Source organism: Etheostoma spectabile, unplaced genomic scaffold (genome assembly GCF_008692095.1).
Source record: "Etheostoma spectabile isolate EspeVRDwgs_2016 unplaced genomic scaffold, UIUC_Espe_1.0 scaffold00000049, whole genome shotgun sequence".
NCBI lineage: Eukaryota > Metazoa > Chordata > Actinopteri > Perciformes > Percidae > Etheostoma > Etheostoma spectabile.
In genome coordinates, this window is record NW_022602543.1 from 1 (window position 1) to 24859 (window position 24859).

The 24859-nt window shown below is 38.5% G+C and overlaps 3 protein-coding genes and 1 long non-coding RNA gene across 7 annotated transcripts; 1 reads left to right on the top strand and 3 right to left on the bottom strand.

Moving 5' to 3' along the window:
* Positions 1 to 312: 312 nt before the first annotated feature.
* Positions 313 to 1294, bottom strand: LOC116674386 (uncharacterized). The gene is made up of 3 exons (XR_004328088.1): positions 1249 to 1294; positions 563 to 573; positions 313 to 398 (listed from the first exon to the last, which is right to left on the bottom strand). It is a non-coding gene; the product is annotated as an uncharacterized LOC116674386 (long non-coding RNA).
* A 478-nt stretch (positions 1295 to 1772) lies between these two features.
* LOC116674382 (mitochondrial mRNA pseudouridine synthase Trub2-like) lies at positions 1773 to 5472 on the top strand. The gene is given in 12 exon segments (XM_032506870.1): positions 1773 to 1802; positions 1889 to 2039; positions 2220 to 2354; positions 3246 to 3320; positions 3417 to 3478; positions 3561 to 3585; positions 3588 to 3641; positions 3961 to 4008; positions 4011 to 4032; positions 4239 to 4375; positions 4472 to 4837; positions 4949 to 5472. Coding segments are annotated over 11 exon segments (1050 nt in total). The 3' UTR covers positions 4783 to 4837; positions 4949 to 5472.
* Positions 5473 to 6965: 1493 nt separating this feature from the next.
* Positions 6966 to 20645, bottom strand: rab44 (RAB44, member RAS oncogene family). 4 transcript variants are annotated; one of them, XM_032506875.1, is made up of 12 exons: positions 20560 to 20645; positions 19431 to 20235; positions 18030 to 18360; positions 12288 to 15827; positions 11357 to 11424; positions 10299 to 10387; positions 10050 to 10187; positions 9885 to 9966; positions 8280 to 8394; positions 7704 to 7802; positions 7520 to 7596; positions 7027 to 7380 (listed from the first exon to the last, which is right to left on the bottom strand). In XM_032506875.1, exons 2-12 carry the CDS (start codon positions 20216 to 20218, stop codon positions 7293 to 7295), a joined length of 5415 nt encoding a protein of 1804 aa, XP_032362766.1. In that variant the 5' UTR covers positions 20219 to 20235; positions 20560 to 20645; the 3' UTR covers positions 7027 to 7292. The 4 variants fall into 4 exon arrangements, with proteins under 4 accessions (XP_032362764.1, XP_032362763.1, XP_032362765.1 ...); XM_032506873.1 differs by having other exon boundaries at positions 6966 to 7380; positions 10050 to 10183; positions 10298 to 10387; positions 12288 to 18360; XM_032506872.1 differs by having other exon boundaries at positions 6969 to 7380; positions 12288 to 18360.
* A 222-nt stretch (positions 20646 to 20867) lies between these two features.
* On the bottom strand, positions 20868 to 24568 carry LOC116674384 (serine/arginine-rich splicing factor 3). Its single transcript, XM_032506876.1, has 5 exons — positions 24310 to 24568; positions 24086 to 24223; positions 21985 to 22008; positions 21800 to 21880; positions 20868 to 21432 (listed from the first exon to the last, which is right to left on the bottom strand). The coding sequence occupies exons 2-5, from the start codon at positions 24217 to 24219 to the stop codon at positions 21405 to 21407; spliced, it is 267 nt and encodes an 88-aa protein (XP_032362767.1). The 5' UTR covers positions 24220 to 24223; positions 24310 to 24568; the 3' UTR covers positions 20868 to 21404.
* Positions 24569 to 24859: the final 291 nt, after the last annotated feature.

The following is a 24859-nucleotide window of genomic DNA, read 5'->3' on the forward strand; positions in this document are numbered from 1 at the left end:
AAGTAGATTGACAAATTAACTTAACTATTATTTATTATTGTGCTACATGTGGCATCTGTAATTTACCTCCCAGTTCTCTGCATGCAGAAGTTATGATAAAGGTTGTGAGCAACTGTATTTAGCAGGGCCGGGTCCTGTACCCTGCACTGGGAGAAAGTGTCTCGCACCACTCCCATCCACCAAGACTGTCCATCCAAGCCGTGAGTGACGCCATAGTTTGGGTATCTGCTGGAATGATGTTGATATGCGTGACGGAAAGCAGCTTCAACCTCCAGAGGACTGAGGTTTAAGCCGACTCGTTCACCTCCTTGCGTACTGCTCTCCCACAGATGCACGCACCTTCAGCAGGGTGTCTTTCACATCCCAGAGCACCCAGCGCAGAGAAGCTCGCATTACACCTACAGAGATAACACCGCAGACATAAAGATGGATTAATGACGCGAAACCTGAGAAAAAATGTTTACTTAATGTTCCTCACTCTTGGTTGTTTCTTTAAATTTCTATTGTTAAAACCAAGTGATATACAATAAAGTCAAATTATCCCAATGTAAAAGTACTGTACAATAGTCCCACCTTAAAGGTGATTTATAATGAAGTGTGAAAACATCTATGGGTGGACCATGGTTTTGTAGAACGGATGATGTTTTATTCAGGTGTCCTAGGAAGTCAAGACACTAAACCAGCATTCACAATACGTGGCCCCTGCAGCTAAATAAAATTCAGCCATCATTTCTATCCTGTGCTTATTGATGTCTACATGGTACAGTCTTATTTGTCTTGTTTGTCTTAATTTGTTTAAAAATGCCTTGTGAGGTGATTTCTGCTGCAACCTAATTTCCCCAAGGGGACAATCAACATAAACAAAAAACATGTTGACATTTGTTGACCCCCACCGCCCTCTAACGTTACAGGACAAATGGTGCGTTGGTTAGGATGGACATGTTGTTTGTTGTGTTATTAACATTTTGTAGTTTAAATGTTATACCTCTAACCAGTCAATTCTAATACTATGGCTAACCCTAACCATAGTAATAGAATAGACTGGTTAGAGCTTGTAACCAACGACTGTAAATATCGTAACGTTACCTGGCTAACATGCCCTTTCACTCGTTATTACCATAGACAGTTAAGAAATATTACTAATGTTTGGATTTGGTATTTATTGGCTATCGTTACTTGACGGTCTTTTCAACACACGAGCTATTAGGCTTCTCCAGCAAACCCAAAAGCAGTTAAAACTGTTAAAACATACGTTCTCAACTGTCAACGATTGCAAACAACTTCAGTGCTTCAGTTATGTCTATGCTTTAGTTAGCTAGCTAGCTAGCTAGCTAGCTGTCTGTCTGTCTGTCTGTCTGTCGTTCTTCTTCTTCGCTGGGGTTCTTTACGGCAGCCGACTGTAGCTGTACTGCCTGTTATACATCCAGTACAGCAGACGGCAGTATGTTCAGAAAGTCAGCTAGCTATCAAATCTTAATTATCAAGGATAATACTCAAGGATGCATAACATTTTATTTGAATTGTACTTTGTCCGATTTAACGTATAAAATAGACTGATCGATTAAATTATTATAAGAAGAAATTTGCCAGACATGTAGCTACCTACTTCCAATATCCAGCTCCACAATGCTGGTCAGTAGGTGGCGGTAATGCATCTACAGCTGCTGTTTACCACTTTTAAAACCCTTTAACCATAGACCATGCCTGACCATAGACATATAAAACCAAAGAAGAAGAAGAAGAAGAGAAGAAGAATCTCTACGCATGTACGCATGCGCGAATGTCACCACGCATGCTGTGAAGTAAGTGGAGCAAAAGCGTACGAAAACAAACTACTGTCACCCTTAAAAAAAAATCTCAAGAGAGATAACCTAATATATTTTTCAAGAAACCCAGAGAGCCTGATGTTACCAACACGGCAACTCCACCTCCAGCTATTCGGATGTTTCGGAGGTTAGAGGGTCTGTTTTGTGTGTACAAACCCACTGGTGTCCACTGGAAACTCGTACGGGATAGCGTCGAGACAAATCTTCTCAAAGGTGTCGACTGAGGATAGCATGTTCTTTATAACTTGGCCCACAATGGCCCATCAAAACAAACTTGCAATTACATTTCTATATCAGCTGTGACAGTGAGTCACAATACAGCTAATCAAGTCACTCATTTGGCTTTTCATTCTTCCATATAAATCACTGTTGATCCCTGCATGTGTACTCTAGGTTTGAATGCTACATCGTCCCAGCCACTTCCTCAGGAGGTCCGCTTCTTGGTAAACCCAGTCAGTGAGACTGAAGCACCCAAAGGACTCACACTGTCCGCATCCTCTGTGCCAGTACTGTCCAAGCATCCTCTGGGTATGTGTGTCCCCTTGACTGCATAACTTCTCGTCTCTTGGGTCATGTGCTGATTGTTCAGATACATCACCACCTTTTAATGCTGTCCGTTGTAAGGTCGCACTCCATTAACTAATATTTGTTACTGCAGTGCTCCTAAAAATAACTGGCTAATGTTTATAATTACAACTCAAAGATACCATTTGTAGTTTACTTAAGAAATTATTTTCATTTGATGTTTGTAAAAGATCATGACATTCTAATGAGCCACACTGTCCTGCCATTATAGATAGTGCAGACAGACAGGAATATATTTGTAATTGATTAATAAATCCATTCCCTGCAAGGTCATCATGCACCTATTTTAGGAGCACAAAAAATGTTTATGCTCCACCACATACTTGTAACTTGACTGCATTTTTTATCAACTGTTATCAGAAGTGGTTGAACTAGTAATAGGAGCCAAGTCAAATTTAATAGAAAAAATGAATTACATGTTTCTTCTCGCACATGCTCCTTTATTAATTACTGTTGTGAAAATTAAATGCAAGTACATTTTTTGCCCCAAAACTGCACTCCTGCTTCTTTTTGTTGTTGAATGATTTAGATTTATCAACTATTGTCAGAGTAACATTGTTATGTAATGTCATTAGTCAAACCTTTGTTTCACAAGTAAAAATGGCTGCTCTGGAAAATATCTATTTAAGTTTCACTCACCTGGTCATATTAAAATCATAGACTGTAAAAGGTTTAGGGTTAAAATAGACCATACATGGTCATGCCTGATGGCTTATTAGTGACTTCAGAAGTGCAGTTTAATATTGGCTTGAATGACTATAAAATTGCAGTTGTTACATATGTGCACATTGACTGTATATGAGTGAATAAGATGTATTTCTCCTGTGTTTTTAGTGACTGGACCTGAATTCCAGCATATCAGAGTTGGAGTAGGACATCGCCTGGATGCATTTTCTTCTGGTGTTCTGGGTATGATTTTAGAGCTGATCGCATGAGAACAGTTTCAGACCATGTTGTATTTCATATATGAAGTGTCTTAAAATATTCACACCTTTTTAAATGCAGTTCTCGCTGTTGGGAATGGAAACAGGGCCATGAATGATCTCTACAGAACCCGAGTCACTAGGGTAATTTATCATTTCTGGATTTTACATCAGATTCAATGGAGGAACAATATACACAGATTTAATGCTGTTTGGTGTGTTTCAGGATTACACTTTGGAGGGGAATTTGGGACAGCAACGGATGATTTCTCACACACAGGCAGAGCTGTGGAAAGATCCACCTTCGGTAAGATACCTCACTCTGTATTTTTTTCAGTTTATACGCTAAATAACATATTGTTTTTGATCATTACATTGAGTTATTTTTATCTAAAGCAACTTGATGATCTTACTTGAAATAATTGGTTCACTTAGCTCACTAATAATATTTAATGTCTAATCGCCATTCACTCTGTCATACTGTAACTGTGAATGCTTTTTAGATTATTTTAGATTTTATTTTCATCAGTTGCTATCTAGCATACTAGTATTTGTAACTGTGCCTTTTTGAATGGACGACACATGTCTTAATCACCAATCATCATCATTAATAATTGTGTTCACAGGTCACATCACACAGGATAAGCTGGACAAAGTATTGGCGATGCTGCAGGGACCAATCAAAAGGCCTTGTTAATGTAAATTCACTAAATATTCATAACATTTCTATAACAATATGGATATATTTTTTGGTCTTAAGTTCCCTCCTTATTAGATTGTTTTCCTCTGTAATCTACTTTTGAATAAGTGCCCATATGATCAGTGCTTTCAGCAGAGGCACAGTAAAGTGCCAGTTGACTATTTGTAGATAACAGTTTTTTGTTATGTCTTTTTTAATATACAGGTATTCCAATGTAGACATGCACTCTCAGGAAGCCTATGAGATGGCTGTGCAAGGTTTACTGGGTCCAGAGGGGAAATCGCAGCCTATTTTGACAGGCTTGCGTTGCATTCACTTCCAGCCCCCCAACTTTACTTTAGGTAATAATCTTCAATTGAACACACACAAGACCTCATTTAACAATTTAAATATGCAAATGATCAGGATACATACTGACATTTTTTCTCTGTTTACAGAGGTGCAGTGTCTAAATGAAACTCAGAAATATTTGCGCAAAGTTGTACATGAGATAGGACTCGAGCTGCGCAGCACAGCAGCGTGTAAAGGAGTTAGACGGACCAGAGACGGCCCCTTCACACTACAGGATGCCTTGACCCATCACCACTGGACTGCTTCTGATGTTATACAAGCCATCAGACAATACCACTCTAAAATAAATCTAAAATATTCACACACACAGATGAAGGACACAGTATTACAACCACCTGAAGAGAGTACAACATTAAAAAAAAACAGCGACGAAGCAGTGGTAGGTAGAATTACATGACTTGTTGCTGTGAGCAGCAGTTAACACAAGTCACAGAACTGCTCTACAGGGACTCTGACCTTCAATTTCCACAGGATGCGGAACGGCTGCAAATCAACCAAATTACTCCAACGCCGTTCTAATTTCCGCAAGATCCGCAGCCGTTCCGCATCCTGTGGAAATTGGGTGTGAGCTTGAACTTTAGTTGGAAAAGTGATGTGTTTGTTATCAAGAAATAGTATAAAAAATAATTTGACAAATTGTTTCAGATTCTGTTTGGTTGAGCTACCGTTTGATAATCTGAGTTTACGTCCATGTTTATAGACAACATATTAAACTGTGCATTTGTGTGGTTGGTGCCTTGAATAGAGGTTTTGTTAGTTAAATCAACACTCTTGAAGGTCTGTAGATGACTTGATGCACCTACATTATCAGAACATTATTTCAAACCAGTCATTTCTAAGACAGTCCTCATGTTTACACTTACTGGTCCCATCCAGTTAACTTGGTAAACAACCTTCTTATCTCTGCTGTGGTTGCGTGTCAAACTAAGTACAATCAACAGACATCTTCCTGCCAGCTTACCCACTGAGAACCATAGATTGTCTGTAATGAAGGACCGCAAATGATGACCACAATAGTAACTTTTGACTGTACGGCGTGCAGTTAGCAGCCAGTGACCTTGTGTCTTTACCCATTTAAAAGGTTTTTGTCCATAGTTTTCCCCATTACATTTTGGGTTTAATTATGAGGAAACTAGAAAGTTCCTTGAAAACAGTAAATATTGATTAATTCATTAGTTATTGGAAATGTTATTGTTTAGCTGACCTGCTGTGTACTAACTAAATGTCTCGAGGTTACAGCAGCAATTTATTGGAAGTTTACTAAATGAATAGTGTCTATTTTCTCTGTAATACGTACAAAATTACATTGTTCTTTCCAGGAAACTTATCGTAAATTATTTAAGTGTTCTAAAATGACAGTTCTGTAAAACAATAAAAGCCTAATGTTCTTTGATTTTAAAATAAATACATTGGAATTATCTGAATAACTAACAGCCTAAGATTATTCTTCTGGTGGTTAGCCAGTGAAGTCAGAGCCAATCCCTAATATAAATTTTGGAGTAATCCGGACAATATAATTTGACATTTTGTGTCCTTTGATGACATTGAAAGATGTCTTGGCATTTCTGTTTCCCACAAAAGCGCTTTTGGGTGGTATGAGGTTATTGCAGTGGCGCTATTGTTGTTGTGCACTTCATACCATTAAAGGACTTGTTGTTCCTGTGGAACACTGTTGTCTTTGTCAGTCTGGAAACACACAACTTTCACGAGGACACAAATTAACTTTGTGAGAATGTAGTTGTCATTGTGGAGGTTTATTAAGCATGAGGCATGACATTAAAATTTGATTATAGGTATTTGGCCGCACAAATTAAAGGGAAATACACAGAAACATAAAAAAATAATTTCACATGTATATTTAAAGCCCATTTATTTCACTGCTGTTGTCTTTAATAGAGGTATGAAATGTATTTCTGATTATCTGGCAGCTGTGTGACAACTGCAATGGTGCCAATGTCATTCATTTAGAACAGATTGTTGTCATACAAAATCATAAATGATGTAATTATTGTATAAGACTGTACTAAACAATGAAAAGATGCTCTTGTTCAAAGGCTTACTGCACACGTTACTTTTACACACACTTTAACACTGAAATATTCTATAAATAATACTAGTATAAAAATACTCTTAGTAGATCCTTGAAAATATCAATTTGGTACCATGTTTTGTAACTTCATAGTGGTAATTTACCTGTTAAGATTCAGCAACAGCAAAATGTCAATGTTTTGTACATACACATGGAATATATATTTTTGTGTCATGAGAGTAACATTAAGAGTTAAGTGTAGATAGCTGTACAAATAGAGAATTTTCTCTTTGTGGATTTGTTTTTAACTATAAAGGATCTGAGAAACTTTTCTGAATAGAAAGTGCTTAAGTACTAAATGTTTAGTTTCCCGTTGGGAAGAGTTATGAATCTTAAAATGCAAATACCTCAGTCTGAAAACAAGACTTTACAACAAATCTAACAAGCTAAACAAATCCATTATACATTATGTGATAACTATTTCCTTGATCAAAACTGTTCATTGACCTGCCTCTACGGAATGTGAGCACCAGCTAGACAGTAAAATATATACATTAAAATAATACTAGTAAGTTGGTAGAAATAAAAATATACGTACATCTAAAGGTAATTGTGAAAAGAGAATTAAACTTGTGTGTGCATGTCAATGACTTGTTAAGTACTTTAAGCAAACTTTTTGAAGTAACCTGGTGCATTATAAAAAATTTTGAGGGTTGCTTCTTGATTGTAAATTAACAGCATTTGTTCTGCAAAATTTGTGTTCTAATTGATATTGAATCGGGACCCTGTAAATTGGAATTGAATTGATTCGGGAAATCGCTGGTGATACTCCACAGTGTGTTTCTCCACTTTACTGAGTTTTCAGACACATATCTTGTTCAACAACATCCTGATGATTTTTTCTTGTTGGGCTCTTTCTTTAACTCCATGGCTTCCTCTCTTGTGTCAACTTTTTGGCTCAACATCCTGGCAACGACAACACAGTTGCAAACTGGTAATGGCAAGCAGCATCGCAGTGCAAATAATTTCAAAGGACATGCTTAAAAAAAGCATATATGTGTGGTAAGCCACACAAGACAAATAAAATATCAGTGGAATATGTTACCTGGCCACAGTTTCCAAAGACTGAACCACATTTTCACCTGTGGCAGCGCTACACTCCATAAATTCAAAGTTGTATTCCTGTGAATGTAAAACTGCTGCGTTTAGTGTGAGTGTTTGATAATCAGAACTTTTTAGTTATATTCTGAGCTCAAAGTGCTAGAGGAAGTAACACTATATTTCCATACCTTTGCCAGAACTTCCACCTCCTGAGTTTTAACCTGGCGCTCTGCACAATCACTCTTATTGCCAACAAGTAAAATGGTTACATCTTCTGCAGCCCCTTCCTGCAAAACATACAGTAGATTAGTTTGATTATTGCTTGGATTTCAATTCAACATCTTTCTACAAACAATGTGACTTTGTGGACCATTTAGACAATTAGCTCCCCTTTACTATAATCCTGAAAGGGAGCTAGTAGGGAGGAGTCAGCAAGCACTTTCTGCGTCTTGTAACTGATACGTGTGGCATGTATGTAGGCGACAGAGGCCTTTTAGATGCTGTGCACACACCTCTTTCCAAATGTCTCGCTTTCAAAGGCGGTTTTGTTGCCATACAACTGAGAGTGCAAGGACACTCTCTTTTTTATATTCCTCAGTGTGATATATCAAAACAAGTATTGGCAATGACATTAAATATTTTAAGGTTAGAAAGTTCTGTCGCAACTTTACGGTATGTCTGGCCTTAAATGTATCCTGTAGTTTCAACATCTGTAACAAAAAAAAAACATAATATACCAAGCCAGTAGTGTGGTGACAACATACCTGGATACAGTTTGCCCAGTAGCTGACTGCAGAAAAACTCTGAGAAGAAGTGATGTCATACATCAAGAGAAATGCATTGGCTTTGTGGAAAATTTGCCTTGTCATGCTGTGAAACCTTTGAAGGATAAGAAAGTATGTAATTAGAGTGATTTGACTTATTTTTAAAACCAGGAGAGGCTACTAACAGTGAGAAACATCGGACCTTGACTAAACAGTCCAAAGTGTTTGGGTGTGTGGCTCCAACAGTCTACTAATATCGGTTAGTTAAGTTTGCAGAGATCCCTGAAGCCTTTTCACTAGAAGCATTCTAGACACAATGATTACACAATGTCCTGCACAGTTTAACACAAGTCGAGTGACTCTCACTCTAATCCACACACATATTTTAAGTCCACAAAGTTAGTGTCAAACTTGTCTTTTTTATTTGCATTTTCAGACTAATATCTGCATATGTAAAAACTGAAATGAAAAGGGGCCTGTCATTACACTGGGTTAAAATGAGTTTACATAAATGATGATTTGATGTGTAGATCTAAGTGCTGGCATTAGGGAGGCTCTCTGTAAACTGTAAATCAAGACATTTAGTGAATTTATACTGCATAAGCCGAGAGCCTTTCACTGTTTATTTCAATCATCGAATATGTCCATTTGAATATTCAGCACTGCATGCAAGTTAACCCCACCTCTGCTGCTGGAAGCAAATCTGTTGTGGTAACAACACTAATATTAACATTGCTGAGGTGTAGCAAACCAGTTACAAAACAAGTTAAAATATGGCCTGAGGGCGACTTCTGATATGTTTTGGGCACATTGTCCGATACAAATTCAGGAAGGCTACAATAGCAAGTGCATAGAAGATGTAAATTAATTACAGCTGCCAGAGAGGCAAAGTGCATCTACACACAGAAATCCAACACCACTTGCACAACATTCACACCACCCTAAACAGCAAACTAACAGATAATGACTTCTAGCCTATGACCTTTCTTCCTACGAAGGACCAGGCACTGTGCCTCCCCACAATAGACATCTAGAGGATCCAGGTAAGGCTGCTGGACCTGACAGTGTATCTTGTCGTATGGTCAGAGAATGATGTAGTCAGCTTTTAGATCTCCTGACAGACATCTTTTAGCTTGTGGCCAGGGTCATTAGCATGAGCCAAAATGCATTTGTTCCACAAGAAAGTAGTTTCTTATTCTACAAGTGTTGCTGGAGTTCTGTCCCCTTTAAGCTATTTTCCTAAAAATGTTATGGGAACAGGGAACAACACCAGTCTTTATGAAGTGCTTCAAGATGCTAGTCACGAGGCACATGAAGCTAGCAAATTAATGTTTTCTTCTTTCAAGACAGTTTCAAGAATGACCCAAATCTACCTCAACAGTGACAGATTGAGGGCTCCCAAAACATCTGAAAAGTTATTATTAATGCTGGATGCAGTTTATGGTAACACATTTAAACCTACTGCTTCTTATTTCCCATTGAAAAAAATGTATGCTGTACAATACAAAGTGCTTTCACCTTTTAAACGTTTGATTACAACAGCAGTAATTAGTACAGGTAAAGGGTTGCAATTATGTAGAGAAAAAAGAAAACAGTAAAACTTACCTTTCTTGACCAGCTGTATCCCACAACTGTAGCACCACATATTTCCCATCCACTACCACAGTCCACATGCAGGAATCAAGTCCTACAAAATGTATTTATGTAACATTATTCTGCATATTTACACACATTTATGGAAATACAATTGGATAAAGATATAGATCTTACCAACAGAAGCGGGTAAATCTAAAGAAAACTTCCCACTTTGAGCTCTTTTCATAAAGGAGGTTTTGCCCACACTGCTGTCTCCAACCATTATCACATTGTAAGTGTTTGATTGAAGATTTGCTGCCCTGGAATTAGCCGCTGAAAACAAAAACAATTTCTTGTCACACTTTATATTTCTATTCCTCCATATTAATCTTCCCTCTTTCATTATCTCTGGCGGCTGTGTGTAATTGTTAATGTTCTGTTTACCCAGAGAAAACTTCTGTTGACTCTTTTGAGCCAGGCGGATTTCAGCAGAAGGATGTTGAACAGGAGTCACTGGTTTAGGTGTCTTCTCACTGTATACAGAGAACAGAGAACCAAGCCTACTTCAAACTAAACACACATACAGCGCATACTGAGAATTCTGTTCACATTTAGGCAAGTTTTAAGCTGTCAGACATCAGTATCACCTATCAAATGTTGATTTTCTTTGACATATTATTCTGCTAAACTCTACAGAACATAACCACAAATATATGTTTGAATTTGAGATTAAAAAAAAAAAAAACATAAAAGGAAAATATTTGACTGTCATCTTTTTAAACTAAAAATGTTATTGTGATTTATCTACAAAAAGACATATTTCAAGGTTGCGGTCAAGGCTGCTTGCATTGTCTCCCAAAGGAGAAAAAAAACTGTCTTGAATTAAAGGAAATGCTGCATAAAAAGAGGCACTCATAGCAACACTAGAGAACATTTCCCGCTTCGGTCCCCCTACAGGTTGGAAGCAGAATTGTCCCATTATGTCTTATTTGAACTACAGATCTAACTAAGTCTAAGACAACTAAACCCACAATAAGAATCTCCCTTCAGTCATCTCACTGTGTCGTAACTCCTATGTCTTTGTCTCTTCTCCATTAGTTGCCTGTTAAAAAGTTCAACTGATAGAGGGACAAATCTTTGTAATGATTGTGCTTGCATCTCATCTCCTAAACCGTTTACACCGTGAGCATCAAAATAACTGTGTGGCAGTCACACTTTCGTCTCCCTCATCTCCTTCCTCAGACCAGCAGGGAACTCATTACAGTAGACCGCTAATCAGCATGTTAGGAAGCTGGGTAACAAAAAAAAAACTGTGTTCACGTTATTAATGCTGATATGTATTTCTATCTTTACTGACAGTTGGTCCATGTTGATATGAATGAAGCTTCATCTCTGGTCATAACGTAGACCAGGTATGTCAACACTTTGTTGTTCTGAGCGAAGCCTGGACCAGCCTCGGAGGCCACAGTGTGTATATCGCTGTTGCTCTGCATCGGACTTACCTAGCCGGTTGCTCTGTTGCCTTTGAGGTGCTGAAGTTGGGTGAAGGTTTCTTGTCACTTGTGTTAACCTGCACAGACAATAACATCTCAATCATAAGTTAGGGGTGATTTACTTTGATTTGCAGATTTCATCTTAGAGTATATTGTTTATTCTTAAAAGGATAATCTTATTTTGTTTCATATTAAGTGCTGGACAGTCAACAATTGCAGATCCAAACTTTGTTATTTGACAGGTTTCCCAGGAATAATCCTCTGGTACAAAGGAAGTGTGGCGTTTAATTAAGGACATTATCAGATTATCAGGAATGTGTACTGTTTGTACAATATTATAACCACTAAAATATGACATTGTATGGAAATAAAAAAAAAGCTTTTACATACTGTAAATACTATTACATGATTTAAGGCCAATTTGTATTATAAACTTAATTTGCATTGCAAGTTACATTTGTGTGAGACATTTTCTATGTTGTTAAAGTTAATAAACATCACAATTAAGATCAAAAAGCAAGATACATTTTATGTTCTCCTTTTCAACATGAGAAACATGTTGTGTGGACCGCATGTTCCTCATTTTGGTTCATTGTGTCATTTTGTTCTTGCAACAAACACTTGTCCAGTGTGCAAGAGGATGTATGCAAATGGTAAGTAGAGCCCAACCTAGACTTACAGTGCAAAAAACCACTGCCAAATGTCCATTAATAAACACATTTCAGGCTAAAGGCACAAAATTATAAATATGACAATACTTCACAATGTTAAAAAGTTTTCTAAGAACTGGTCATAACTAATAAGCCAACTGAAATGCAGTGCAAACAACTGTTTATCTGCCTGTTTAACAGTTTACGTAAAATGTGAAACAATCATAACTGAAGATTCCTACTAGAATTTCTTTGATTGTAAAAAAGAAAGAAGATTTTTTTTTGCTTACCTCTGATATTTGGTCCGGGCCCAAAGATTCTTCCCTCAGCTCTTCAGTTGTCTTGTTGGCACTTTCATCTGTGATACTTCTGACATCTCTCCCAATTTGTGCATCAGTCATTTTGTCCCTTTTTGCTGTTTGATTTTCATGTGACTTTCGGTTAGATCCCATTTTTCTTATTTTCCTACTTGATGCTGATTCTGACATTAAATCGTGTTTGGGAGAAGTGGATTGTATTGCGGGGAGATAATTGGGAGTTAGTTGATGCTCTGTTTCTACTAGTTGACCATGTGAAACAGGATTTTCTTCAAATGTCTGGTGAGGTTTGAAGTAATACTCCGCAGTTTCAAATTCCTTTTCTTTCCTTTGCTCAGAGCCACTGTCTTTGTGAAGTTGTGGCACACCTATGTTGCCTGAGAAACTTTCAGCCTCTCCAACTTCAACAATAGTTGCAGCCTCTGTTGCCTCATTATCCTCTTTTTGTTTTTCATACAAGTCTTCCTGTTTTGTCCGTGATCCGAGACTTCTGCGGGTGCTGCCCATCTTTCTTCTCTTGTTGGTTGAATCTAAATTTGCATTGATCATCTCGGGAATTTTAGTGTGAGCTCCTTCATTTTGCTTCGTCCGGGTCTTGTATGCTTGGGCACTCATGTGCTCTTCTTCAGCTCCTCCTCTGACCACAGATTTCACTATTTCCAAATCTGCCACAACAGGCTCATCAGCTGATTTCAAAGCTTGGTCATTTATTACGTTTACACTCTCTGGCTGTTTCTCATCATTTTGTGGACTCTGTGTGGTCTCACATAAAGACACACAGCTCTCCCCTGTGATACCAGTGTTTGTAGAGTCCATATTTGCGGACAGCAGTGGATTTATGGAATGTCTTCCAGCGAGCACAGAGGTGATATACATCTCAGTGGTGGTAAAATCATCTAGCTGTGACGACTCCACACTAACATCTACATTACTCTCACTGTCCCTTACATCGGATACATGAACTAACTTAACAGGATTAACAACTTCTTTATTGTGGCAGACAGATAGCTCAGCAAGGAGAGTATTGGAATAATCTATGTCTGGTATCATGTTGCTCTGTATTATCTGCAGGTCAGACCTTGTCGTTTCCTGTTGTTCTTTATTCTTAGGACTCAGTGATGGCTTTGCATGTTCATTCTGTGACACCTCTGCAGTTACAATAATTTGTAAATCCTCTACTGCTTCCATCTTGTCAACCTTTCTCATGTCAGCTTCTGTGTTAAAGTCCCTTTCTTTTGTTTCCCCTCTCTTTTCCTCTGGTTTCCTATTGAGTTGAGTCTGGCGAGTAGATCCCATTTTTCTCCTTTTCTGTTTGGATCTTCCTTTCAAATTTTCACTTTCATCTAAAGTAGTTATTTCTTGTATCCGTTGTTGGCTGGAAATTCCACTTTCCTCAGATACGTCCCCAGCTGGCTCTGCTTGGATGTTTTCCTCAAGACCAATGTCAAACAGAGCCAAAGTATCAGTTTTATTTTGTGATGCAGAAAACAGTTCAGCATGTGGGATCACCTGTGAAATATTAATTTCTTGGGCTTCATGGTCTTTCTGTTCTCCATCTTTATCCTGTCTAGAAACTGGTACACACATTGAGCTCTCCACTCCTGAGTTATAGGCTTTTATTGTGACATCTCCAAGAATTTGTGATGTACCATTTGTCTGTTGCTCATTAAATTCTTTGTCACAAGATAAAACTTCCGTGTCATGGACCTGAAAGGCTCCTTCTTGCTCAAGACCATCAGCGATTGGCCTGGCGGTGACATTTTCATCATATGAGACATTCTGTATGTCTGAATCATCTTTCCAAACTGAGATTTTTGGTGATTGTGTCAACTCCATTTTAACTGTGTCACATTCTGTAAGCTGATTTAGATTCTCAGTCTCTTTTATGAGTTTATTTTCCGTCTCATTAACTTCCTTGGATTTGACAAAGTCATCTTTTCCTGAGCTTGAATGAATGTCTGCTGTCACAACTGTCCTGCTATCCATCACATTCTGTGACAAAATTGTGCCTTCCTCCGACATCTTTTCTGTATTTTCTTCGCCATTTACGGTTGATCCAAATGTTCTTATTTCCCCAGCAGGCTTGACGTCTTGGTTGGCTTGCTCTTTTAATTCTTCCTGCCTCATTGTTTCTGTTAAATATGACAGTTTTGTTGTGTCCTTGACCTGCGGTCCTTTATTTTTTCGGTTTGACCCAAATTTCCTTCTGTTCCCTTTGGTGTTAAAGCCTGTGGGACTTTGCCCTTTGATGCTCTGATAACTGTCAAAAGGTTGGGAGTCCAAAAGAACATTCCTTTCTGAATGCAGTGTTTGTAAAGAAGATTGACTGTCCTCTATTGAGAAGTTATCAATTTGATGCATTTGTGTTGGCTTCACCTCCTCTTCATGCACTTCATTTATAGCATCTTCTGAATGCCGAGCTCCTCTGATTTGAAATAAGTTCACATGCTCTTTTTGTTCATCACTTGTAGACAACTCTTCCTTTGGTGACAAACATATTGCTTGTTCAACACTGCAGTGAGGTTCTGTATGCTCTTTGTGGGTGTGTTTATCTGTAGTTATCTCTGGTGTGATACAATAGTCTGTATCTTCTGATTTCACACAGTCCTCACTTACCAAGTAGTTGGTCTGTAAATTTACATTTTTCAGTTTTTCTTTTTCTGTTAAAAAACACACATTGGGAAGTTCTTCATCTGGCATCTCCGTAGATTTTGATTGTTGATCTACTGTTAAACTTGAAAGTAAGTTGCCGCCAACATGTGCATTTTTGTTTACTTGACCACAAACATCCTCAGTCTGAGCAGTGTCAAACTGATTCATTTCTTCCAGCATAGTTTCCAAGGATTTTTCCTTTACTGCTGTCTCTATTGATAATGACATTTCTGTTGTTTCAAGGGGTTCATTATCCCTGGTATCGCCAACAACTTCTTCTGTAGGATTGTGGTATGATTCAGCAACAGAGTCCTTGACATGCTGTCTTCCTTTAGTTTTTCGGCTAGACCCCAGTTTTCTTCTGTTCCCAATGGGGTTGAAGCCGGTGTTGCTATGTTGAGGTTGGGAGTCAAGAGGTGCGTTTATTTCTGATTGCAGGGTTTGTAAAGAGGATTCACGCTCCATTTCAGGGACTAGTCCTTCCATCTCCTGAAGACCTGTTTGTTCAGCACTTGGTTTTGTGTCATCCTGTACTCTGCCTTCAGTCTCATATACCTGACCTAGTGCAGTGTCTACTCCTTCTATGTGGCTGATCTGTGGTTCCTTGATATCATAAATATGAGAATCCTCATGGTTTCGCCCTAAGGACTCAAAGCTGTTTTCTTTTGTAGGATGTTCATCCTGTTTGTCAGAATTTGAATTTTTCTGATTGGCAGGAGAATCACCAGTCCTTTTCACAATCAACTCACATTGGTATGTGTCACTGACTTCAGTTTGGTCTGCCAGGTTTGCAGAAATGATTTCAGAATTGTCCGTGGCATCATTTATCACACTTTCAGATAAGTCATCAATTTGAGGCATTTCTGTTGGCTTAACCTCCTGTTCATGCACTGTATTTACAGCATCTTCTGAATGATGAGCACTTGTAACTTCTTGACTCTGAAGAGTGTCAGATTGGTCTGTTCCTTCTAGGGTGGATTCCACTGATTTATCAGACACCTCCACTTTAAAGTCATGATCATATAGAGGGTTTTCATACAGAGGGTTTTCACTTTTAGTATTTACACTTTCTAGGTCAGCCTCTGGATGATTTGTTGTTGTGGGGCCTGGGATGTCAGAAGAATAACCAGGCATAATGGCTGTATACAAAGAGCTGTCATGTGTTGCAGGCTTGATATCCCTCTCACTCCCCTGACTTGAATGACTTGTTCTCTCTATTGCCAATACCATTTGTCTTGTTTCGAAGGCTTCATTATCCCTGGTACTTTCTACATCTTCTTTGTGTAGATTGTATGATTCAGCAACAGAGCCCTTGTCATGCTGTCTTCCTTTATTTTTTCGGTTAGACCCCAGTTTTCTTCTGTTCCCAAATGAGTTGAGGCTGGTGTCCCTATGCTGAGGTTGGGCTTCAAAAGAAGCATTTATTTCTGATTGTAGGGTTTGTAATGAGGATTCACTTTCTTCCATTTCAGATAAGAGTTCTTCTTTCTCCTGATGACCTGTGTGTTCAGCACTGGGTTTTATATCATCCTCAACTCGGTCTTCAATCTCATATACCCGATCTAGTGTAGTGTCTGGTCTTTCTATGTCACTGATCTGTGGTTTCTTGCTACCATATACATGACGATCCTTATTTTCCTGCTCTAAAGCCTCAAAGTTATTTTCTTTTGTAGGATGATTAACGTGTTTGTCAGGATTTGAGAGTTCCTGTTTGGTAAGAGAACAATCAGTACTTTTCACAGTTAACTCACATTGGTAAGTGTCAGTGACTTCAATTGGGTCTGCCAAGTTTCCAGAAAAGATTTCAGAATTTTCTGTGGCATCATGTATCACACTTTCAGATAAGTCATCAATTTGAGGTATTTCATGCATATCTGTTGGCGTAATCTCCTTTTCATGCGGTTTGTTTAAAGAATACTCTGACTGATGAGCCTCTTTTCCTTCAGATGAGTTGAAAATCTCCATTTGTCTGTCATTTGTGGGTAACTCCCTCTTTGGTGACAAACATATTGCTTGTTCAACACTGCAGTGAGGTTCTGTATGCTCTTTGGGGGGGTGTTTATCTGTGGTTATCTCTGGTGTGATAGAATAATCTATATCTTCTAATTTCACACAGGACTCACTCACCAAGTAGTGGGTCTGTAAATTTCCATCCTGCCTGAACAATTCTGTGTGGTCGTCTTCTTCCTTGTTTTCTTCTTTTACAAAACACACATTGGAAAGTTCATCCTCTGGCATCTCTGTGGCATTTGATTGGTCGATCATTTGCTGATCTACTGTCAAACTTGAATGTAAGTTACCGCCAACAAGTGCATTTTCTTTTACTTGATCACAAACATCCTCAGTCTGAGCAGTGTCAAACTGATTCATTTCTTCCAGCATAGTTTCCAAGGATTTTTCCTTTACTGCTGTCTCTATTGATAATGACATTTCTGTTGTTTCAAGGGGTTCATTATCCCTGGTATCGCCAACAACTTCTTCTGTAGGATTGTGGTATGATTCAGCAACAGAGTCCTTGACATGCTGTCTTCCTTTAGTTTTTCGGCTAGACCCCAGTTTTCTTCTGTTCCCAATGGGGTTGAAGCCGGTGTTGCTATGTTGAGGTTGGGAGTCAAGAGGTGCGTTTATTTCTGATTGCAGGGTTTGTAAAGAGGATTCACGCTCCATTTCAGGGACTAGTCCTTCCATCTCCTGAAGACCTGTTTGTTCAGCACTTGGTTTTGTGTCATCCTGTACTCTGCCTTCAGTCTCATATACCTGACCTAGTGCAGTGTCTACTCCTTCTATGTGGCTGATCTGTGGTTCCTTGATATCATAAATATGAGAATCCTCATGGTTTCGCCCTAAGGACTCAAAGCTGTTTTCTTTTGTAGGATGTTCATCCTGTTTGTCAGAATTTGAAGTTTTCTGATTGGCAGGAGAATCACCAGTCCTTTTCACAATCAACTCACATTGGTATGTGTCACTGACTTCAGTTTGGTCTGCCAGGTTTGCAGAAATGATTTCAGAATTGTCCGTGGCATCATTTATCACACTTTCAGATAAGTCATCAATTTGAGGTATTTCATGCATATCTGTTGGCGTAATCTCCTTTTCATGCGGTTTGTTTAAAGAATACTCTGACTGATGAGCCTCTTTTCCTTCAGATGAGTTGAAAATCTCCATTTGTCTGTCATTTGTGGGTAACTCCCTCTTTGGTGACAAACATATTGCTTGTTCAACACTGCAGTGAGGTTCTGTATGCTCTTTGGGGGGGTGTTTATCTGTGGTTATCTCTGGTGTGATAGAATAATCTATAGCTTCTGATTTCACACAGGTCTCACTCACCAAGTAGTGGGTCTGTAAATTTCCATCCTGCCTGAACAATTCTGTGTGGTCGTCTTCTTCCTTGTTTCTTTTGCAAAACACACATTGGAAAGTTCCTCCTCTGGCATCTCTGTGGAATTTGATTGGTCGATCATCTGCTGATCTACTGTCAAACTTGAATGTAAGTTACCGCCAACAAGTGCATTTTCTTTTACTTGATCACAAACATCCTCAGTCTGAGCAGTGTCAAATTGATCCATTTCTTCCACCATAGTTTCCATTGAGTCCTTGTCATGCCGTCTTCCTTTATTTTTTTGGCTAGACCCCAGTTTTCTTCTGTTCCCAATGGGGTTTATGCCAATGTTGCTATGTTGAGGTTGGGAGTCAAGAGCTGCATTTTTATCTGATTGCAGGGTTTGAAAAGAGGATTCACGCTCCATTTCATGGACTAGTCCTTCCATCTCCCGATGACCTGTGTGTTCAGCACTTGGTTTTGTGTCATCCTGTACTCTGCCTTCAGTCTCATATACCTGACCTAGTGCAGTGTCTACTCCTTCTATGTTGCTGATTTGTGGCTTCTTGGTATCAGATACATAATAACCCTCGTTTTTCTGCTCTACAGCTTCAAAGATGCTTTCTTTTTTAGAGTGCTCATCTTGTTTGTTGTCAGGCATTGAAATGTCCGGATTTATAGGAAACTCATCAGTTCTCTTCACAATCAATGCCGATTGGTTTGTGTCACTGACTTCAGTTCTATCTGTTAAGTTTCCAGAAATTATTTTAGAATTTCCTATGACATCGTGTATCACACTTTCGGATGGGTCATCAATTGGAGGCATTTCTTTAATCTGTGTTGGCCTAACCTCATGTTCACGCAAGTTGTTTACAGAATCCTCTGAATGATGAGCGCATTTCACTTCAAATAAATTGGAACACTCATTTTGTTTCTTGTCTGTAGGTAACTCCACTTTTGGTGATGAAATTGAGGCTTGTTCAAGTGTGGTATTTTCTCTTTGGCTGATTTTTTTTGTGGTTATCTCCGGTTTGGTACAAAACTGCATAGCTACTGATTCCACATGTGACTCACTCACCAAATAGTTGCCCTGTAAAGTTCCATCCTTCCTCAACAATTCTGTGTTGTCGTCTCTTTCCTTGCACTCTTTTTCTGTTACAGAATGCACATTGGAAAGTTTTTCTTCAGGCATTTGCCTGAAATTTGATTGGTTAATGAGTTGCCTATCTACTCCTGGACATGAAAGCATACTTGAACTAGTTAACTCTGAGATGTCAACAAGATGTGCACTTTCTTTGACTTCTTCTTTGCGAAGACTGTCCGACCTGTCAATTCCTTCTTGCGCAGTCTCCACTAAATTACAAGGGTCATGTACCACTTTAGAGTCAGTCTCATTTTCCTCTAGGTCTGCTTGCAGATTTTCACTTTTGGGAGTTAAACTTTTCAGGTCAGCCTTTGGACATTTAGGTGTAGTTGCGTATTGAACTTCAGAAGAATATTTAGGTGTAGCGGCCGGATAGAAATAGTCTTCATGTGTTGTAGACACATGTTCACTCCCTTGAATAACTTCCTGCTTCTCAGATTGTATTGCAAGTGACATTTGTTTTGTTACTGTGGTTTCCTTTACCCCTGTTTTTCCCTCAACTTCCTCGATAGGTTCATCCTCAACACGCAGTAGTTTATTTTTGCGACGAGAGCCCAGTTTTCGTCTGTTGCCTGAGAGTTCGGGCAAAGGTGGATGTTGCGTTTCAGTTGTTAAATTTTCAGGATTAGCAAATACATTTAATGATTCAGCATGTTCTTCTGGTATGTCGCACTCAGCTACAAAGGTATTGTCTGTTATGTGGACGTCGTCATTCTTAGAGATTTCATTTTGGTTTGCTCCCCGGCGACGTGAACCAAGTCTTTTTTTCTTTGCACTTTGAGCAGACATGACTTTTTATCTTCTTTCTTAAATAATGAGACATTCAGGGAAGCAACATGTCACCAAAACAAGTTTAAATCTACTCAGCAGCATAAGTTATCAACTGAATTTTAACAAAAAAAATGTACAACAGTAAGACTAGTTATTTCGGTCTCCATAAAACTACACACAAAACAAGTTACCAACAAAATCAAGATAAATACTGCTTTGTTGGTATGCAGGATTACTACCATCTAACAGTTGAAAAGGCACTTTCTTATAAAAATGAAAACTTCAATTACATTCATAAGGAAATAATTTGACAAATAATTTTAGGCCTTCTACATAATTGTCACGCCATTAGTACTTACCAGCCAAATCTGGCACCTGTCGTCTCACAACACGAGTTGCTTTGTAACATCATCCACATATGCTGAATGGTAAATACATCTCACACATGGGGGTTGTTCCTTTACTGCAACCATGACTAAGAACTTCCTGTGTGGGCTTCATTTGCCGCCTTTATCATGCAACAGCAACAACTTACAATACTTCCTAAAACGAAAACACTTATTTTCCATTTTTGCTTTAACAAAATGTAATTTGCTTACTGTACACTGAGTTTTAATATATTGCTATTGGTGGGGGAACTATTGAAACACAAAAGGGGAGGATAGTGTCACCTTGGAAAACCATTTATTGAACAAGTTGTTTAACTGCAGCACAAATTGTCAGAATTAAGAGACTCAAGCAAAGTTGAATAGAGTAAATGCCCTTTTTTGCAAAAGTGACATAGGTAAAATACAGAATTACAGATATTGGCTTCAAGGACAGCCTGCAAACAGCACACATTTGACATTTGTCACTGGTATAAAGTATGCTCCTACTGGTGGTGCATCTCACATTAACCCATTGCCAGTAATTTAAGAGTGAACCAAGAATAAAAATCACAAAATAAAAACATCACATGACCTTTAATTAAACAGTTTAAAAAAACAGGATGGTAATGTAAAACTAAAACCAGTATTCCATTTCAAAACATGCAGGGTAAGATAGAATTTGCTCCTTTGTTGTTAATTTAACAGACTGCTATTACACAATATGTAACTTGGCCAACCCTAGAGAAAAGAAAAACTTGACTTTTAAAAAAAAGAAAAAAAAAGTTGTATTTCCCCCAACCAGCATGATCCTGCAGGTGAACCATCGTTTGAGGTCCTCATTTTCTGTCGTTAGACCGGGAACGACTGTAAAATAAACAAACTAGTGAATAAGCGCAAAGTGACTGATAAAATACTCTAGCAATAAGGTACAGTACGATAATCATAATGACACAACTTTGAGGAACACTTGATTCTGATGGTCAATTAAGGCATTCTACAATGTTATTTTTGAATAGCAGAGCCCTGCAATGGCTAACAGACCGTTGTCATAGACAGAGTTCTGATCATAGACCATTTTTTAAACCAATAAAATCTTTTTGCATCAATATTGTGTGTCAATTTATTTATTTATTAAGTGGGAGGGTGATTTAAGACTCTTCTGCATCACCCTGTCCGAGATCACAATGACCCGCTTGCTCTACATTATCCATTACATAATAAGTAAACTTGCCTCCTTGACCGTGAGATGGATCTTGGGCACTTCTTGTCTCTGGAAAGAGAACGTTGTCTGCCTCTGTCTCTTGAAAGAGACCTGGTGAACCAAACCCCAAAAAATAATTAACATAGTAATAATTTTATCAGTAATCATCTACAAAAAAGGCATTGATTAAATGAATTCAGTTGTTAGAACTTTACCTGCTGCGACTGCGGCTCCTCCTCCTATAGTGCATGTGAAGTAAAAAAAAAAAAACATGAAGCAAACAAAAATTAGAAAAGACAATTTAACCTTCCCATCACTAATGACACCTCTGGTATTCTTGATCCCTAGAGACATGGATTACACGTAAAAGTGTGGTTACACGTAGTTCCTTGTCTGTTAATAGAAGGATCATCTGCATCCATGAACTGCATCAAGATCAACTGGTTAAAAGGAAACTTTGTCCAATTAGCACCAATCATGGAGCCAGATTTCAGAATATGCCACAAAATCAAGGCTCGACATTAAGGCTTGCCTGGGACATACAACTAAAATATTTTCCAACATAAAATATGACAAATGTGAAAAACATGTTCTTAGATTGTCTGCCTGCTGTGGGCCGTTATAAAACTGCCTTTAAAACTCTGTAGGCACACAGCTTGTGCACAATGATCTACACTAATTCCATGATAAAAGTAAATTAGTGTAGTAAAGTGGACCTGAGAAACAGATTGACCATCTTCGTCTTGTGACTGTAGCATCAAAACCATAAGTAACCTACATGTGTTGGCTCTAATGGTGGCTCAAAAAGAAAAATACAAATTATTGAATTAAGAAAGTGGGGCACTCGAGGTGAAATGATATTTTCATGGAAAAGGAGGACAGCAGTAAAACTAGAACAATTTCAATGGATACTACTTAAGATGGCTTAATGTCGAGCCATGAAAATGCAATCTGCAAACATCCGAAAAATGTTAATTTTTGCAAATAAAAATTAAAGACTGACGGCAAAAGTTCCTTGACCACAACTTTTGATCAGTAGATTTTTGCAGCTCTGCACTTCGCTTAATTACATAACTGCTGAGGGAAAACTGTCAAGCATAAAACTACAAAGAGCAGGATAAAAGCAACTTACTATTTTGGGGGATTTGGACAAGATAGAAATGACGCAAGGAAGCCAGACTGATGGTGAGGGAAGTCGAATTGCAGAGAGGATTTGCCACATGATGCAAATGTTGGAGATATGAAGTTGCTTGGTGGCTGGTTGGAAGGGGTAGTTGTAGATTTTCCCTGCCTTTTTTGGGGGGGAAGGATGGGAAGGGATGTAAGCCAAGGGCTGTTCCCGTTGATACAGTAGTTGTGTGAAGAATAGAGTAAAGACGGTGATTGGTTGATAATATGAAGTGGGCCGCTGTCGATTGGATTAAGGTTGGAGGAAGAAGAGGAGGATGCTGGGAACTGCATGCTCAGGAACCAAAAGGTTGGTGGAACCTGACGACTGGCGGTGCGCCTTGGTCATGTGACAACACCAGCCAAGCTGATTGGGGCTCCCTGGTCAGCAGTCACATGATGCTGAAAGAAGACTAGTTGACTGACTCAGATGGTGAGAAGCGTGGTGGTGACTCTGCAACGGGGTTCAGTTTTATTAATAGATGGCAACTGAACTCAGAAAGAAAACAAAATTTACACCTGCAGAAGGTAATTATAGAAAAGTACCTATAAAATGTTTGATGAAGTGCAAACTGTGGCTCTGAAGATGTCCCAGTAAAGCAATATAACTGGTAGAGTTTGGTCTCTCTCCCTTTTTTTATTATAAGAGTTCATGAATAGTCAAGTGCTGACAAAATTAGCAAAGATAAAAAAAATACCTGTGAAACAAAACACTGAAGAAAGTTCCACTTTTTGAAGAGAGTGAAATCAATATACAAAATCCCTAAGCAGCTAGATCCACAGATTTTCTATTGATGAACTCATTTTGTATGTGTGCTACTAATTTATTTCCCTAACATGATTTACAGCACTAAGAGTGCCAACCATAAAATTTAGGCTATAGTGACGACCAATCAGAAACTTCCTCGTACTTGGTTTTGGCTTAAAGGCTGAATAAGCTGTAATAGGTTTGAAATCTAAAGAGAAATTTTGTCAGTGTGGGAGCTTGCCACACTTGTTAAAAACAACCTTGCCATACTGTTTTGATGGACTAAAATAATTATTACAGTGTATGGGGAATGTAAATATGCTTTGTCATTTGTGCTCATAAAACACTGCAAATGAGACTGTAAAAAAAACGTGAAATTAATCGTCAAGTAAGAAACATACCTGCGTCTGACTGGAGGACTACGCCGCCTAAAATCATCGCGAGGGCGTCTACCACCCCATGACGGAGGATGGCCACGGCTCCTTGAGCGCTTCTCCCCATTGGATAACTCAACACGCACTCGACAGCCGCACATGGTTCTAAACAGAAGTCATCACATGAGTATGAAAGTGCAAAATAACACGTCCTGCAAAAAGAAGAACTACTTAAAATGTGTTTAAGTTACCTTCCATCCAGTTCTTTCACAGCATCAGATGCATCTCTGGGATCTTCAAACTCTACAAAAGCAAAGCCTGGAGGATTCCTGGCAACCCAAACGCTTCTTAAAGGACCATAGTACCCAAAAGCACTTTCCAACTCTGTCTTGTTTCCATTGTTTCCTAGATTCCCAACATAAACCTTGCAGTCAAGGGGAAATTGGTCAGTTTGGCCTGAAAGAGAGACACAAACATGGAGAGCTATGATAAATGTTGCTTACACAGTGTGATAACTTATTCTGCATCACCAGAATAAGACTTACCAGAATAAGAGTGTCCCTCAACATTTTGGGTTAAGAAATTCCAAACCACAATATTCTACATGACCAACATTTACATTATTTACATGGTTTAGTTTGTGGTATCAAGTACATGTTTCATATGAATTAGTTTTTTTTTTGCCTAAGTTTGTCTAAGGAATTTCCGGTTGCTCTACGACAACAAATTACAGGATTTTACCATAATTGTAATGAGGTTTCTTGCCATAAATACCCCAAAACAGAAATTTCCTTATTGTTA

What these genes read in the sequence shown, in the direction of transcription:
- rab44 (XM_032506872.1), bottom strand. Translation starts at nt 20,218, where the DNA reads ATGTCTGCTCAAAGTGCAAAGAAAAAAAGACTTGGTTCACGTCGCCGG. An exon ending in AGGTGGAAGTTCTGGCAAAG is followed by an intron (nt 7,597 to 7,703) that starts GTATGGAAATAT and finishes TTACATTCACAG; the next exon opens with GAATACAACTTTGAATTTAT. An exon ending in TCTTTGGAAACTGTGGCCAG is followed by an intron (nt 7,381 to 7,519) that starts GTAACATATTCC and finishes TGTCGTTGCCAG; the next exon opens with GATGTTGAGCCAAAAAGTTG.
- LOC116674384 (XM_032506876.1), bottom strand. Translation starts at nt 24,219, where the DNA reads ATGTGCGGCTGTCGAGTGCGTGTTGAGTTATCCAATGGGGAGAAGCGC. An exon ending in AGTCCTCCAGTCAGACGCAG is followed by an intron (nt 22,009 to 24,085) that starts GTATGTTTCTTA and finishes CATGCACTATAG; the next exon opens with GAGGAGGAGCCGCAGTCGCA. An exon ending in TCCATCTCACGGTCAAGGAG is followed by an intron (nt 21,433 to 21,799) that starts GCAAGTTTACTT and finishes TTTATTTTACAG; the next exon opens with TCGTTCCCGGTCTAACGACA.